Source organism: Heliconius melpomene, chromosome 15 (assembly GCF_056956725.1).
Source record: "Heliconius melpomene rosina isolate 202511_hmr_F chromosome 15, ASM5695672v1, whole genome shotgun sequence".
Classification (NCBI taxonomy): Eukaryota; Metazoa; Arthropoda; class Insecta; order Lepidoptera; family Nymphalidae; genus Heliconius; species Heliconius melpomene.
Window position 1 is genome coordinate 8839353 of NC_140403.1, and position 17733 is coordinate 8857085.

General features: G+C 33.4%; 1 protein-coding gene across 1 annotated transcript in view; it reads right to left on the reverse strand.

The window, feature by feature from the left end:
• Positions 1 to 6228: 6228 nt before the first annotated feature.
• The window catches only part of LOC146531633 (uncharacterized), a 71057-nt gene continuing 59552 nt past the window's right edge, over positions 6229 to 17733 (reverse strand). The window contains exons 7-12 of the mRNA XM_085198207.1: positions 16756 to 16874; positions 13229 to 13384; positions 12776 to 13010; positions 12462 to 12674; positions 11503 to 11755; positions 6229 to 10654 (exon numbers count right to left, since the gene is read on the reverse strand). Coding sequence (XP_085054333.1) covers positions 9449 to 10654; positions 11503 to 11755; positions 12462 to 12674; positions 12776 to 13010; positions 13229 to 13384; positions 16756 to 16874 — 2182 coding nt within the window. The 3' untranslated portion in view covers positions 6229 to 9448. The remainder of the gene's footprint in view (positions 10655 to 11502; positions 11756 to 12461; positions 12675 to 12775; positions 13011 to 13228; positions 13385 to 16755; positions 16875 to 17733) is intronic.

Consider the following 17733-nt stretch of genomic DNA (forward strand, 5'->3'; position numbering starts at 1 on the left):
TAATCACGACTAACCTATTTAACAAAATAATTCAAACAAATAAAATATTTCAATTCAATATAATATTTATTAAAATAATATTTTATTATTTCATTTAATTATTTATTCATTATTTCATTTCATTTATTTATTATTTCATTTCATTTATTTATTATTTCATTCATTTATTATTTCATTTATTTATTATTTCATTTCATTTATTATTTCATTTATTTATTATTTCATTTCATTTATTATTTCATTTATTTATTATTTCATTTATTTCTCATAAACTTATTCAATAATAGTAAATGCCTATCGCGATTTGAGCTATATAGACAGATACAAAAATACGGAAGGAAATATAGCATAGGAACTTGGATAACAAAAGTACTCACCAAAGAAACCTCTGCATCTCCAACCGGGACTCAACTGCTTGGCAGAACCTCCGATGCTTAGGTGCTCCGCCGGTCTCGCCGTCGTAGATTCTTCTTAATAGATCGCGGTAATAACGATAGAAACCGTTCGCGGGCTTTAAGAGTTTGATTAAAGCCAAACACGCCGCGATCCTACCGACTGCGCCAGTTAAATTACTCAGGCGAGAAAAAGGCTTTTTAAAAATTATTTATTTAATTTTATAAACAACCTTTCTGTTTTAAAGCAAGTTGAAGACAGAGAATCTTTATTAAAATTTTATATAATTCAAAACAGTTAAATCAGCAAAATACTAAAACACTATTGTTCGATTCCGCGAGGTGCAAGTGCGGCGTCATCGGAATGTATCCTTATGCTTATGTAACTATCTTATTATCATTTTTCGCCGAATTTTGCAGGCATTGGAACTATCCAATGCCTGCAAAATTCTGCAAAGTTCTGCAACTCACTAGAGTTGCAGAACTCAACGCCGCGCTTTGCCTCGATACCAGAGCGAAGAAATGAAAATATAAATTTAAATAAATATTTAATTTCCTCCAGTGGGGATCGAACACCCACAGCCTGTCGCGTTAGTCACACCTTGTTCCCCTGCGCCATGACTAACCTTTAAAAATATCTATACACTTTTATTACCGGCATTTGAGGTACGTAGTGTTTTTACATTAGGTTCTCTCTGCCTGTCTGGTGTCTGTTTTTTTTTGTAATGATAAAATTAGACTTCTTCTTAAAAAGATTAAGAAATCATTTTCAACATACAACATTTTTAAAAGATTGAATTTAAATCGAAAGAGGGAAATCTTTTTTCTTTCTAAATTTTCAATAGTTTTCACAGTTCCATATTGACTAACTCCCTAAGCTAACTCAGTGTCGCCGCCGTGTATTTTCATTAGTTAATGGAACGCAACACCTGATGCAAACTATCTTATAACGTTATTTATTCATATAATGGACGACAGCCAGAGCGCCGCCTGAGATGGTTTGGCCACGTTACGCGCCGGCCTAAGAACTATGTCGGATGCAAGTGCCTTGCTATATCAGTTCCTGGAGTGAGACCTCCTGGACGCCCAAGGAAGCGCTGGCTGGATGTCGTGATGCAGGACATGAGAGCCAATGGTCTAACCACCGAGGACGCAAAAGACCGTGCAAAGTGGAGTAGGTTGAGTAGGAGGGCAGACCCTGGCAATAGCCGGGATTAATGCCAGGAGGAAGAAGAAGAGTCAGTATTGTAGGCTTTGTCCAATATTAAATATTGTGTATTGAAGCCTTTGTGAGATAACTTCTGATTGTAAAAGCGACGGTGTTGGTAACTAGACACGGCGCGGCGTTGAGTTCCGCCATATTGTGCGACGCATATAGTCTCAGTAGCTCTAATATTGGGTGGATGATGGGAAATGGTATCTTAAAAACTCTTTCTTTCTTCAAAAAGCTAAAAAAGCGTTTAAGTGTGAGTCGGATTCGTCCATCAAATCCGGAAGTCTTGGATACCAACTTTAGAATTGTAGATCAACGAGAAATACAAGTTATAAAAGTTGACAAACTTAAATTTGCTGGCATATGTACTAATTTTGTGTGAAATGAACTACAAAAATATGTTTGTAATGGTTTCTTTCTGTGAAATACTTATAAATTTCAATTTTTCATTATTTTTCTTTAGTTGTCTTGTTAATTCTCACTTTTTGCCCAATTTTGTGGGTTTTAATTATACACCTAATTTCATACGTAATGCAGCAAAATCGATGCATACCTACTCGTAATTTTTGATTGCGTTGATTTAGAAGCTTAAATTTTTTGCCCTCCGAAGGACGAAGATTCAAATATTTGATAATAATTTCAATTTCTGCATGCGATATCGAGATAAATTATCTACACACAGACGAACAGACTGATAACAAAGAGACCCTATAAGGGTCACATTTTTACCTTCCGAAGTACGGAACCCGAACGACTCGTCATTGAGCTGCATCATTCAATAAACAAATAGAAATTCCGCCCCATAAAGTTTATGTTATAGCTATAGCTACAATCTATACTCAACACGCAGATCGTCAAAAAAATCAGCGAAAAGTAGAGAACGGAGTGTCTTAACACTGGGTTCCCTCAACCTACTCTGCAGCCTAAAGCTTTATTTACCACCTATACTCAACCAAAATAGTTATCGCAATTTTGAACTATATTTCGCATCGATTCTAACTATTAAGTCTTAGCCGAGCTTTTAAAGTAGCAATAAACAGTGTACACGTTCCATGAATATTTAGAATGCAAACACCTAAAGGTATTGAACCCGGCTGAGGCCCGTTTACAGCCGGCGTTTATTTTCACGTTTACGATACACACGGATGCTTAGATTATTTCTTACGAGCGCCCCAAATTATGTTTGGCTGCAAGTTATAAGAGTTAGCGTGTGAATTATTTTGGAATTTAATGTTTTTATGTCTTTTTGGAGGTTTGTAGCGTTTAAATGTTATTTTATACTATGTTTATATACTCGTAAATATCATCTTTACCATATTTTTTTACTAAACTTATAAACATATTTTCTTATTTATTTTATTGTAAGTTGGATTTCCCAAAAAGTAGGCCCTCATGTAGGGCCATATGTAGCAGACAACAAGTGCTGAGACATTCCGTTTCGAACACGTCGCGTCGTGAGACTCAACGCCTCCCTTAGTCTTCTTACCAGAGTGAGGAAATGAAAATAATACGGAATATCTAGGTTCCATTTGCCTACTACATGGGGGTTAGAGCGTCAACCTATTTTTCCTCTTAAAAAATAAATATTGAACTATGTAACAATGATTTTTTATTAATCAAAAATAATATAATATTTAAGTTAAATTATATCTTCCGCTATATCTTGTGACTTCTACCACAAAGAAAGCCAGTAGAGTCATTATAATAGATCTGAATCGGCGATATTAATTTTTACGGCTACAATAAATTCTTACTGATCACCTTTCCTTGGTGGAATTGAGAAGGCAATAACAAAAGATATATAGCATTCGGCATAAATTGTGATTTTCCTAATACAAAGAGAGGAAAAATCGTTCTAGTATTTATTATGTTTGTATAAACTTTTTAGTTTATTTATTCTATTCCAATATAAGAAAGAAGAAAGAGTTATTTAACTTTCACGCTGTATCCCGCAGAAGGAACCTAGGGTTAAGACACATCGTTTCTTATTGCGTTTGGAGAGGCGGATTTTAATGCCGCATTTTATCTCGGTACTGAAATATGACAGAAAATATTTGATGCCTCAAGTGAGAATCGAATCCACAATCGTCGTATTTACAATGAGGCGTTTCTGCTGCTGCGGCACGATGGCCTGGAATTTATGCATTTCTTTTATGGTGTATCCCGTATATAGCAGGGTAGCCTGACACCACTAGAGTTAGGACACTTCTGTTGCTTATTGAATCGATCGATAAGCAACAGAAGTAGCAGAACTCAACACCGCTTTTACCAGAGCAATAGAATTTACGTAGGAATCGAACCCCCAATCTGTTCTTTATTCAGCGTGAAGTTAAAAAAGAATTCTGTATTACTTATAATTAATATTAAATTATGTAAAAATACATCAGTTGGAATTAAATGTATTATCAGTTATTTAATACAATTGAAGCTAAAAATAAATACATACCAAGGTCTAAATGTGAAAAAACTCCAATTTACCTATAAAAATACTAATAACACTAAATTCAGTAAAGCTGTAGCACTACAAGAAAAACCTTTCTCCTTTATTTTACTAAGCAACTTTGTAAAACGGCTACGCTTATAACGTGATGTACTTTAGTAGAGTCGATTTTAAGTCTTATGAGATTATTCTGTAACTTTTACATTTTACATTTACATTATTCTGTACTTAATTAAAAATTCAAACTATATATTGCTTTTTTATTTCTTAGAGAGATTGCAAGAGTGCGTAAGAGAGACAGGGGTAGACGTCCAAGGTCAAAGTCGACGAGACGAAAGACATATGCAGTGCTCGTGGTGTTTGGAGCTCTGTTCTCTCTGCTGTGAAGCTATAAAAATATGCATATATATCTTAATGTTGTATTAGCTTCACGCAATATGCGGGATTAGCTAGATAGTCAGAAACAACTTACTCTGTTTCCCATTAAGACACTACTGTCCCCCAACTTCTGCAGAATTCTGCATGTTGAGTAGCAGAGCAATACGCTGCGCTTTGCCTCTCTACTAGAGCCAGCTTACTAGACTGGGAATCAAACCCGTAACCTGTCGCGCACTCAAGGTAAATTGAACTATGATTATTAAGTAAAAAATATTAAAAAGAATTGACGTATAAAGATAAAAAAGCACTTTTGGCAAAGAAAAATAATAATTTTCACCGGTAAAATAACTAAGGGAAAAGATCGCTTCAAAATTAAAAGTTTCCGTCGCTTATCGTATTAATAATCCAATCATCAGTTTTATAAGTTTTAAATTCGAACAAACGATCGCGCGCCTTCGAGTGACTTAATTAACTTTGAGACGATCTTACGAGTGAAGGTATGGGGGGAAGTTTTTATTACAAATTTTTTTAGGATAGCTTTTAGAACTTCAAATTTTACCATTTATTTATTTATCTATGAATTTTATAAGCGAAAAACTCGGTTTTTTAATTGAAATTTTTCAGTGTTGATTTTTAGAACTTTTTTTGTTGATTGTTATTTAATTTTGTTTGTTCGCTTTCTGTTTTTTAGAATTTCCTTCATTATATTTGATTTTACATTTGTTAAGCTATAGATAAGTAAAGAAATTTTGATTTTATCTTCATGCTAATTAGTAGTTAATGTTAACGTCATCGGCGAAATTCAACGCCGAAACTAAACTATTATAACAAAAGTATATCATATTTAAGAAAAATACAATATCAATTATATCAACTTCCATAATTCGGTGAAAAGTGGGGAACGGAAGTGTCTTATTGGGAAATGAGTGTCTTAACATTAGGTTCCATCTACCTTCCTTGCTAAAGGATACAGCGTGGAGATACAAAAAAAAAAAGAAAATATACCCACAATTCTGTTCAGAAACATTCAATAATATACTTCTAACCTTTACAATGCCAATTTCCTAAGTCCAATATCTAAAATCAGATACTAACAATATAGAGAGGTGCCAACGCTCGTTACTACCGTACAGTACATGTTTTACTGGAAGAATGCTACGAATAAAATCATAAAAATCTTAGCCAGGTGTTGCCAATATTTACAGAGAAACCTGTATAGTGGTAATATTATTGTGCTGTTCATAGAAAATATGCTGAATTTTCACAAATTGTATTGAAAATATTGAAATGTAATTGTTTTTTTTTTTATTTTTAACTAACTAGGTTCCTTTTACTATGTGGTACAGCATTGAACTGAAAAACAAAGAGTGGATGAAGTTTTTTTCTTCAGCTTCTCACCCTCACATCCCGCATAAAGCAAGGTAGGCAGAAGGAATCCATCAATCTATCACATTTGTCGCGGTTACAGCCAGACTCTTCTCTACATAGTCCGTCTTCTATTTTCTGCCTGAGATATTTAATAACATTTAGTAGACTGTCTTTTTGTGTATCTCTTACATATTTACTGAGATAATAAGAGCCCAGTGTTAAGATATTCCATTCTCCATATTTGCCAAAATTTATTGTCAGAAAAGAATAACAATAACGTAATTGTAATGATTTCATTGCGTTGGCAAGTGTCTAATGGTAGGTGTCTACTTCCAACAGTGTAACTTATGTTTAAAATATTTTTTATTTAATTTTTACAAAATAAAAGCACAGATTATAGGAATGAAATTATACAGATTTGGGAAATAAAAATCATATTTGTACAAAATATATTTATTTTGTTAACATTTTCATTTTTTCAAATCAACAAATCAACACAAACATCGCCCGTCGCTATATTGGATATCATATCTAATATATGGGTTATGTGCGTTTTATGTATACAATTCTATGAGCAATGTTGAAATTTAACAGCAGTTTAGAAAATATACAACTTTAAAAACTGTTTTCAACAAAAACATACTGTGAACTCTCTATAGTTCATCATCATCATCATCAGCCTGTCCTCGTCCACTGTCCTCCAGCTAGGTGGGGTGACGATATTCGCAAAGTGGCGGGTAACGGCTGGATGCGAAGAGTTGAAGATCGAGCTCAGTGGCGTGCCATTGGAGATGCCTATGTCCAGCAGTGGACAGGCCGATGAATCAATAGTTAATTAAAACTTATTCTAAAATATGCTAAAACATGACTATAAATTAGTACAGTATTATTAAGTAAAAGTTAAATAAACTTATTTTCGAATAAATAAGAGAAGCCAAATAAGTTATTTATATTTTCCAAAATAAATAATATTAGTATGAATATCTTATACTGATCTTTTGAGGGGTGCCTGTTGTTTATTTCTAGGCAATTAGCGTTCTGTTATGAATACTAGAAACGAGCCTTTGTTTTCCTACAAAATTATGTCAACAACCGCTTTCAATTTTATTAACAATTCCACATTGTTATTTCAGCTTATGATATTAAATTGAGGAAATTATAATTTAGGTATGATTTTAGATTATTATTAATACAAAGTTTGGAGCAATAGAATGTTAATTTGGTAAGCTAATAATGAAATTTATTAATAAGTATTGGTTTTTTTCAGCTTTACAGGCTGATGTAATCTAGTGTTTAGACACTCCGTTTCAAAGTTTCCGTCGAATTTTTCGTCACTCGACATACAATGCTTTGAAAATTCGGTGAAAAGTGGGAAACGGAGGATCTTAACACTAGGTTCCCTCTTCTTATCCTGCTATGATGGAATACAGCTTGAAGATGAAAAAACACATGCTGACATTATGCTGACCTGGTGGTTTATATTCATTCGAATTTAAGGATTCAGAATCGCTTGCAGAATTCTATTTAACTAGAAAATGCCAATTTTAAATTAGTATTTTATTTGAATATTTAAATATCAGATGAAAATCGATGAGAAATTTATTAGTATATTCTCTGTCTTTTGCTATATACTAAAGAATTGCGAACTAAAAATATGTACATTTATTCATATTAAACTAAACAAAGTACAAACTAAGTTTCTGAAGAAAAACAAAAAGAAGCAAGTTATTGGTGAAATTATTTATATCATAAATATTTTTATAAGGAATTTTTATTACGAATAATGAAAATGTATTGGAATTTTCTACACAATTTTATTATGTCTACGATATTTAACATCGACGTAAAAAAGTTGACGAAGACTGAAAGAAATCAAGGGTTACGTACGTAGTGTATCATGGAATATACACAATATTAAATAATAACAAATGGATATTATATTTATGACAAAAATATTTGATTAATATGAAAAGTAAAATTTTTGTTCTCGTTTCTACTGTTAAATAGAAAAGATAGTAAATAACAAGATTTTTTTTTTGTGAAATATTAAATGTCTTCTTAGCTTTGCGCTGTATTCCGCACTTAGCGTGGTAGGCAGAGGGAACCTGGGAATCTAGTGTGAAGACTAATCCCGGAAGATCTCTTTCCCGGGTTCCGCCGTCGCTTCCTATCATCTTCAGATATCTCATAGAAATGGTTCCTGTTATACATTCTATTACTCCAAAACACAATCCATTTTCTTCCAAAAGGCAGTGACTTTTACAAACAAACTAACAGTGCCATAAACATCTGTACATATATTAAAGATAAATTATTGTTTAACTAATCTAAAAGTTTCACAGGGAACGCTGATAAACATTCGTGGCAGTGGATTTTAATGAAATTATTTCTGTTTAGATTCTACTTAATTAAATTAACTACTAAATATTTACAAGTTACAATATTATGGCGTTCTATAACAGATTTCTAGAACTTTAATTTTCAAAGAAAAATAATATATGAATATATTATATGAATAATATATAAAGACTCTGATAAAACTTTAAAATATTATAATAATAAAGTAATTTCAGGTTTCACATTAATATTAAGAAATGCTAAATCAAAATTTAAATATAAAATCGAATGAAGGAAACCTTTGCTTCAAACGCGGTTAAAGATGAAATATTATCAAGAAAGTTTTAAAACAAACTTTTACAATTTCAACGGAACGGAACCCGTAACTTCTTAGTTTGGAGTGAACGAGTTCACCTGCTTTTTATTGTGCAACTTTGCTCAAACCTCATGACCGGTGGATATTGCATTTTACTGTCACAATCTTTTTCTTTTGAAGTGTGGTTTTCTTATTTTTAGAGTAGTTTTTCTCATTCTGGTCTATATCCGATGTTTTCTAAAGAACCACTTTAGTTATTTCTTTTTAAACTGTCACTTCTTCAGTTATAAAATATTAGTATTCTCTTTTCGCAATATTTTTTTAAGCTTTATTATATAGTTATGGAGCTGTTAATTCAGCTTATCATTGATTAATTGAACATTATTTTAATCATCTCATGAACATTACTTATTTTATTATTAATACAATTTTATATTATTTTTTTAATAATATTTTTATTTATGATGTTCAGATGAAGAAGAATGATTATGAAATTACATCTAAAATACTTAAAACTACGACTACTATCACGGTGTTCTAACCTATGATTTGAAGCATTAATGTAGGGATAACTATTTATGTACAATAATTACAAAACAATACGAGGTGAGCGCCTTGAATCTCTCAGGTCATTCATTCTTGAGTATTAAGAGAATTATAAACGTATTTAAAAAAAATGTCTAATATCTGTGTGTGTGTGTGTGTTTAGTAAAAATAAGGTTTTTAAATTATACATTATATTATAACAACTGTCTAACATCATATATTTAAAAAGCACATTAAGCATAGTCATTTTAGACACATACTATATTTATAAGATTATAACATAAATAATTAATTACCTTAGCCAAGTTCTTTTAGTGATTTGTGTAAGAAATGAAACGTCAGTCCATATAATTCAAATTAGATTCAGGCGCTCAATAAAGCTGTCAATGCAGACTCCAATCTAAAGATAGCTCTCTAGATCGTGAATGCAATTGCGGCGCATCGCCGCGGGCCGCGTGTCAGTAATCCAAAGATTCCTCATCAGGGGATCTCTTACGGCAGCAAAGACGCCATGCGACGGCTAACGCACAAAAACCTATAACAATAGCTAAAACTGCCCCTAGTACTGTGGGCAACCAATCTACGCCTGCACCTGTTCTTCCCGCACACAGTTCTGGCGCTTCATCATGAATTTGTCCCAATGGAATAGCTACATCCAAATAGCCGAGGCGGCGTAAGTTTTCTTCTGAGTAAAGTTCCCTAGCTTTTTTCTCTTCTGCAGTCCAGAATTTTCGCTCACCAGAACTTGTGACGTTCGGACAGTTAATAACACCATTACATATCAGGCGCGCAGGTATGCAAAGTGCTTCTTCGCCAGGACATATAAAATCACAGTGACTTTCAGCTTTCGAGTTTTCTGTCAGCCGTGATGTCATTAATGTGCCATCGGAATTTTTAGGTAGATGGAAAAGCCCAGTCCATGCTATTTTGAAAGAAGCACGAGCTGGTGACGCGCTGCCTATAAATACTATCCTAATAGATCTCGTCTTCTCCTTTTCAAGTACTATAGGGTCGTCTAAGGAATCAAAACCAAGTTCCACTGCTGATAGAGGAGGCAATTCACGAGCAAAAGATACATTTTCTCCGCACACAGACAAATATGGCTCAATGCGTCCAGGGAGATAGATCTGAATATTTCCATCGTCACAATGCCTAGATGCGAACTTAATACTGTCAAAATGTAGCCATATGTCACGTTTTTCTTCTATTTCCAAATCCCAGATACATTGTATCCGTTTCGGTGGTTCTGTATACCCTAGTGCTTCCAAGTGAGGGTACACAATTTCTCCTTCCAAAGCTGCAGCTAATACAGGAGGTCCACAAAGGGGACCATGAACGAACTCATAACGAGCTTCGAAAAGTGGTGATGGATTTTTGAAATATGAAGCTGCAGCATGAGCATTATCAACAATTAATTGCAAATTTAATGTTTCTCCAGAAGAAACCACCCTGTACGGCCTTGCTCTAGATACAGAATTCGCGTGTTTGGCGCAGAGACATGAGCCTAATGACCTTTGAACTGCCAAATGTAAAGGTAACGGGGTAGTTGTAATACCAAGAGTATTATTCATGACTTTTCCACCGGGATATGGTTCCCATATAATGAGTTTATCAGCTCTATCTTCATAACAATTTTGACAGGAGACAGGTGTGTATGGGTGTTCCTGAAACACATATTTCTATTAAAAAAGCAATTTAAAACAATTAAAAACTGATTTTAACCGCCGCGAAGTCTTGAAATCGTATGATATAACGGCATTAATAAAATTATACGTAAAAAAATCCTAACTTTGATATAACATGAAAGAAAATAATCTATGTATATCATAGTACATAATTATATTCGGTTATACTTAAATTGTCAAGTTGGAATATCATAAATTCCAAATTTTATAATATATTTCAGACAAAGTTCGTGCCTCGCCACATTAATATCTCTATTTATAATGTACGAAATCCGCTAACTTGAACCCATAAAAGCCTACTATTTCAAGAGGTAGGGTTTATGGGCAATTTAACGGAACATTGGTTTTGGAATTCAACGTTTAAAGTGCGAGTACAAAATGCAGCTATAACTTTTTATTTCGATTTACATATTAAATAGCTCCCAGCGGTGCCTTGTAATGCCATACTCACGAATACGTAAATAAATTCAATAAATAAACAACATTAACTCAACTGTTATACAAAATTAAATTTGTGAAAAACTTTTTTTTGTAAAAGAAACTGAAAGAGAATTTTTATGTTTAATACCTTTTGTATGGATAGTGTTCAATAATTTAATTAATTAGCAAAATACATATTTTGCCTTATGTTCTATAATTAGTCTTTGCGGCGTTTAGTTCCATCACTCAACACGTATTGCCTTCAAAATTCAATGGAAAGTGTCTTAATAGGGAACGGAGTGTCCTAATTCTAGGTTACTAGGTTCCCTCTGCCTATCCTGCTGGGACACACCGCGAAAAGCTAAAAAAATCCTTACCGATCTAAAGAAAACAAATATTCAAGTTACCTTAAAATTAACGCTCAGTATAGTCAAAATGACTCTTGCATAGATCCTCTTGTCAGTAACAAATCTGTATAAGCAATGTACATCTTCTCCAGGCAAAGATTGCTTATAGACGAGAGTATTCAATGGGGATCGAAGTCGGCCAGCTCTTTGTTTCCAAGAAGCTATGACTTCATCGCAAGCTGTGCCAGGTACTGGTTCTCCAAATCGAGTGTTGTTGAAGAAGTCGTAGTGGGCCCAGTAGTATAATGATGATCTGTAATGAATGCATCTTTTAGTTCTTTTGAATTCATCCATTATTTTTTTGGGATTTACGCTTTATCCCGTTCATAGCAGGGTAGGCGGAGGGTACAAAGTGTTAAGGCACTTCAGTGTCTACTTTCTGCGAATTCTGGAGGCACTGCGTGTTGAATGGTGGGACTCAACGCCGCGATTTGCCTCGTTACCAGAGCGAAGAAAATATTAAATATTTCACTTCCTCGAGTGAGAATCAACCCACAACCAGCCGCGTAGCCGCTATCATATATCAGTTAATAAGTTTAAATTATATGAAAATTATAAGCCATTTTAGCTATTAATTAATAATCTATATTTAAAATCACTTATGTCTATAATATTAAATTACTTTTCACATTAGCTAAAATTTCAACCACACCAACAGGAATTACTAAATGACAATATCAACATCATTTCCAATTCAATGAACGTTAATACCAGCATAATACACCTCTATTGATTCACCCTTCCCCCAATCAATGTGTATTTCTCACTAATGACGTAATAGTGGAGTCGTGTTCTGTAATGGCTTTTCCTTTTCTCTGCGGCTTTTGAGGTTTTACCTTAAATATTTTGGAGTTACTAGTTTTATATCAGCATGTATAGAATGAAGATGAAAAAATAGTTAGTAAATAGTTAAATTTAATTTTTAGGTTATTTTAATATTATAAACAACATTAACTTACCCGCTATAACTCCCAGTCTTGCTTTCAAATCTAACAAACATAGCATTGCCAGTTGATACAAAATCGTGTTTCTCCATTGGTCTGCTGAAGGTATCGCAGAATGTTTTAATAATCTTTGCATCATCAGGCCGAGGAGCGTCATATAATGTTAGGGATTCCCCACAATCACCAGTGAAGGGGGAGATAGGTGATTCTATGCGGTTTATTCGGAAGCTGTATTAAAAAACGTAGCATTAACCATAATATACTTTTAAAATATATATGAACATATTATTCATTATATAGATGATAACTAAAACCAAGGTTGTATTCACCTAGGAAAATATAATCTGACAACTTGACCAGGAAATCCTTGCATGAGATAAGTACACGATGTATGAGGTGGGTACCAATGGGCGACAGATAAAAATATTCCTTCAGTATCCCCAGATTTCTTCAAAGATTCAGCTGTGAGAAGCCAATCGCAGTTTCCAATTTTAGATCCAGGAGCTTCAACATGACCGGGCCAATTACCCACGTTGAAATGGAAACCGGTGTTCAAAAGTGGACCTAAATTTAAAAACAATGAATTATGTATTAATATTACACAATGCTAATAAACGTAAATCAATTCCAACATCATCAAAAGCTTCAAAGGAAATAATTTAACATTTCAAGTGTTTAACAGATAAGCAAAATCTAGAACTTCTACAGCGCTTTCAAAATTAATCGACAATCTGTCATAATAGCTCAAATTGGCAAACTAGGTACATTTAGTTAGTTCGTACCCGCAGGTGAGCTGACGAACTCCACAAATAGGTCTTGGGACGTGCCGATAATAGAATAGGGAAACTTTCCCATGCCACAGAAAGTTCCAATCACGGATGCGGATTCGTCTTTGCCGTCGTATATCCTTATGTAGTCGTATGGACAGTTTTCTGAACCTAGAATTTCATTAAAGTTAGGCTTATTATACTCATATTCCTAGATTAGTTATCTCCTAAATATCATAGGGAACTCAAATGTGTACATATAGATTCGATATCAAATATATAAATAAATATAAATCAAGATAAAATATTCTATTAAAAAAAAATAGTTTTGAAAAACCTTTCGTCAAGGATACGAATAGGTATTTTTATTAATTACCCTTGTGTAACCTGAACCTAAACCTATAGTGTACAACCAGGTTCCAGATCAACATGGTTAGAAGTTACATATTTATGGGGTTTAATAAAATTCCCCCATACCTAAGAAATATATAAGGAGGAACGTAATATTGGCAAATAGGCTACTTAAGTCGGGGCAAGTATTCAATAATTTTTCTATCGTTATAGCGTAAGGTGAGCTTATAATTTATGACGATCATAAATAACCGACAACCAATAATGGACATAAAATCTGGACGGCTTTCCAGAACTTTCTACCAATATTACATTCTTCGCAACTGTCAAAAGTTGGATACCCTCGTTACGTTGTAAGGAATGCCTTTTTTTCCAATCTTCTTATTATTATACTTGGGTTAAATATTTTCTATTTAATTTTATAATCTTTAGAAATTCCATGTTGCGACGTAAAATGAGCGTGGGTTCGATTTTGACTCTATTGAATGTGTATACAATATGTATATCTCGATAGACGGATCAATAGTAGTCTATGGGAATTGAGTACCTCAGTACCTATCCAGAACATATTTAGGAATTTTAGTTTTTTTATGGAAAAAATATTAAGAAATATCACAAAAAATTTGAAGAGAACGAAGCTTTCAAGAAAAAAAATCTATGTATTAGTAAAGAAAGAAATACGCACAGACCACCGTTGATTCGTCGATCTTCTCGAGTAACATGCGGTATATCCTATATCTTATAAAACAAAGTCGCTTTTCGTGTCTGTCTGAACTTTCTAACTCTTCTTCTTTTAAACCACCCAACGGATTTAGATGCGGTTTTCACCATTAAGTCGAGTATTTCTCAGGGAAGGTTTATATATAGTTTATTATTTGTACATTCTTATGTAAATTAACATAAATACGATAAATGTGTATAAAGTCCTACCCGTTGAGACACTTTCGCGCATGCGCTGCTTTAATGGTAAGTAATACATGAAAATAATGTACTGGAGCATTATTCCTCTTAATAATATCTACAAAAAAGTCCGCGAGAGCATATTCATATCTTTTAAGAATAACGTGTAGTGATCATATTTCTTTCTAAAAATAGTAATTTCAATATGTTTTTTATTGTGAGAGATATTTTTCCATAATGGTATTAATCCTTATCCTTTAAAATACTTTATTAATTTTCTACGTTAAACGAAGATAAAATTTGCTTTTTACAATATTTCGAAATTGCGAATAGTTTTAGAGAAAAACGCATTTAATTGTTGACACATCACGCCGTTGACACTTTAGCTGTATCGACTCAAGTATTACTTATCCCTTACTCTTAGTATATAAATAAGTATATTAGTTACGTTGGCCATTTAATGTAGATCAAAACTGTCTTTTACTGTTTTTTATTTTAATAAGTACTTTAGAAGTTGTTACAATATCAAAAAATCCTTGCTGCGAAACGGCTCGCCACTCGCCATGCGTCCGCCGTGCCCGCCTGCCTTACACGCATCGGTGGTTCAGTGGTAGAATGCTCGCCTGCCACGCGGGCGGCCCGGGTTCGATTCCCGGCCGATGCATTCTATTTAATTTTCCTCACAGGCAGCCACGTAGTGCTTGCTTTTCATCAGGGACAGAATACCCTCTTCAGCATTAACCACAAGCTCGAAAAAAAAACCCGCCTGCCTCTATAGCAACGAAGATTTAGATGCGTTTGCACGTATTGGATAATTGGAGTTGAATGTATTATTTCAGCGCGATATATTTGGTTTCATATTTTTTGTAGTAGTTATTAGTAGGTAGGTTTTTGTTTATAATTTCTTCCGTTTAAAAATAGGCATTTAAATATATTTTAATAAGTACTTGAAAAGATAAGTAGCACAGATTTAAAATTACGGTACCTACTTAAAAATCCTTGCTGTGTAAAACAATTGGAAAATCCTTATTGAAACTACGAAAATGCGGGTTGCATTAGGGTTTAATTAATTTTCACATTATCTTAAGTGCTTTGCACACATACATTATATGAATATTCCAGTAGTAAAAGCGGGCGAAGCCGCAAGAGGGTCGCTAGTATAATATATTTTGTTTCTCCAGTTTGACGAGAGGAGGAAAAAGAAAAATTTGTTGCCTTTTTCTGTTGGTTTACACTTTTTAGCACGCAATATGTCTATATATGTTTAATAGAGTGGAGAGCGGAGTGACTTATTATTATGTTCAGTCAATATATTAATTTCAGCACTACTAGACTTAATCTTCATTTAATTAATCGATTTTCCTAATGCCTTTGAACGTAAAATTATTTGTATATAGATAGTATTACAGCTGCGCTACAGAGGCATCTCCAACTTTAAATGTAATTTGCATTAAATTTCCCTTTTTATACAGAAACTTGTCAAATATTTCATTTAAGCTCATTGTGGTCAACTTTGATTTGGAGCTGGAACTATTCTTATGAATGTTATAGTGACTTTGCCGAGCTTTTGTATTGGATAAAGTTTTACTGCTGAAAGTACTGGATATTTTAAAAAAGTACCACGTAATGTCTTGGGACATAGTAAATTAGTCTCTTTTACTCGTCGTATGCAACTCAGTTGAACTTTTTAAAAAATCATATTTCGCAAGGTAATTTTTAGCTGTTTTAGCGTTGATATGAAATATATTTTTTTCACGCATTTCCTTCATTTGCGAGATAAATAAAAATGTTATATCGCTTAATTTTTTAACAATAGTTTTATCTTCTAATTTTGATGATAAAAACTTTTATTGAGTTAAAAAGTCTCAGAATTTTATATTATGAATGTAAATTTATCTTTCTTCGTTCTCCGCTTTCTATACATATTCGAGGAAATGAAAATTGTCTCAAGTGGGAAAGACTCGATCGGTGGAGTGACTAGTGATGAAAGAACTCAATTTGAGTCACATGAGTTTTAATCACGCTATGATGAACAGAGAGTTCACTATTAACTAAAGTGAACATTTATACATACATACATTTCAAGACAATACATTTCCTACATACATTTTATTAATGTAGAAAATCCCTTCACAATCCCTTAATTAATTTCTAACTAACATAACATTTTAATTCACCCATTTGACATAACATTTTATACATATATATATATATATGTAAACATACAGGTATTAAGTAATATAAACAAACAAAAGCAAGATAAATGCTTCAAAATGATTTATTAGTCCAACCTGAAGTGATGGGCCTCATGGGGCACGTCATAATGTTCTCACAGCGTTGCCCGTCTATGTTGAACTCCTCGTTCTCTATATATAGCTTTATGTAAGGTAGACGTGTGTTTAGATGATACCTGTGTAACATATTTAATTTATTATAAGATTTTTTATTACAATCTATATGTTTATCTTTACTTTTGTTTTTATTCTGGTTGTGCCCCCCAAATATCAGGACAGAGGGAATATGAGAGCCTAATGTAAACACACTTTGTTTCAGATTTTCCATCGCGTTCATTGGGTGTTGAGTGGCGGATCCTAACGCCGCGCTACTAGAGTGAGCAAATTTACGCAATGCCTCCTGAATCCGGCAAAAAGTGGGACACGAAGTGACTTACCACTAAGTTTCCATGTTGCTTCTGGCTACCCTGCTATGTACGGGACATAGCTTGAAGCAAAAAAAAGTATTTAATTGAATGGAAATTGAATCATAGTGATACAATCAGGTATTTTCAATCATGCCACGATGCCATCTATGTATGTCGTAGTTGATTTTAAAAATGAAAAATACAAGAATGAGAACCGGCGTCGCTTTTGAACGTATTTGTGGTCTACTTTTTCTGTCTGATGCCTCAAAATTCGTATTTTGGCTTTATGTTTCCTTACTTTATGTTTTTTTTTAAGTACAGAGAAGAATATTTATATTGTTTTACAATTATAGATGTACTGTATTCTTATTTTGTGAACTTATTTACTTAGCATTCATGCTATATCCTGCATACGTTAAGGAAGGCAGAGGGAACCTAATGATAAGACACCGTTCCTCTCACACCGGTCAATTTTTAAAATATTACGTGAGTTGCGTCACGGAACTGAACACCGTTAACAACTTTGTCTTTTTAGTAGGGTGAGGAAAAGAAAATATTTCATTCTATCAGTAAGAACACAGTTCACAAATTCCACATTTAAAGTAAACTCCTGCATCACGACAGACCT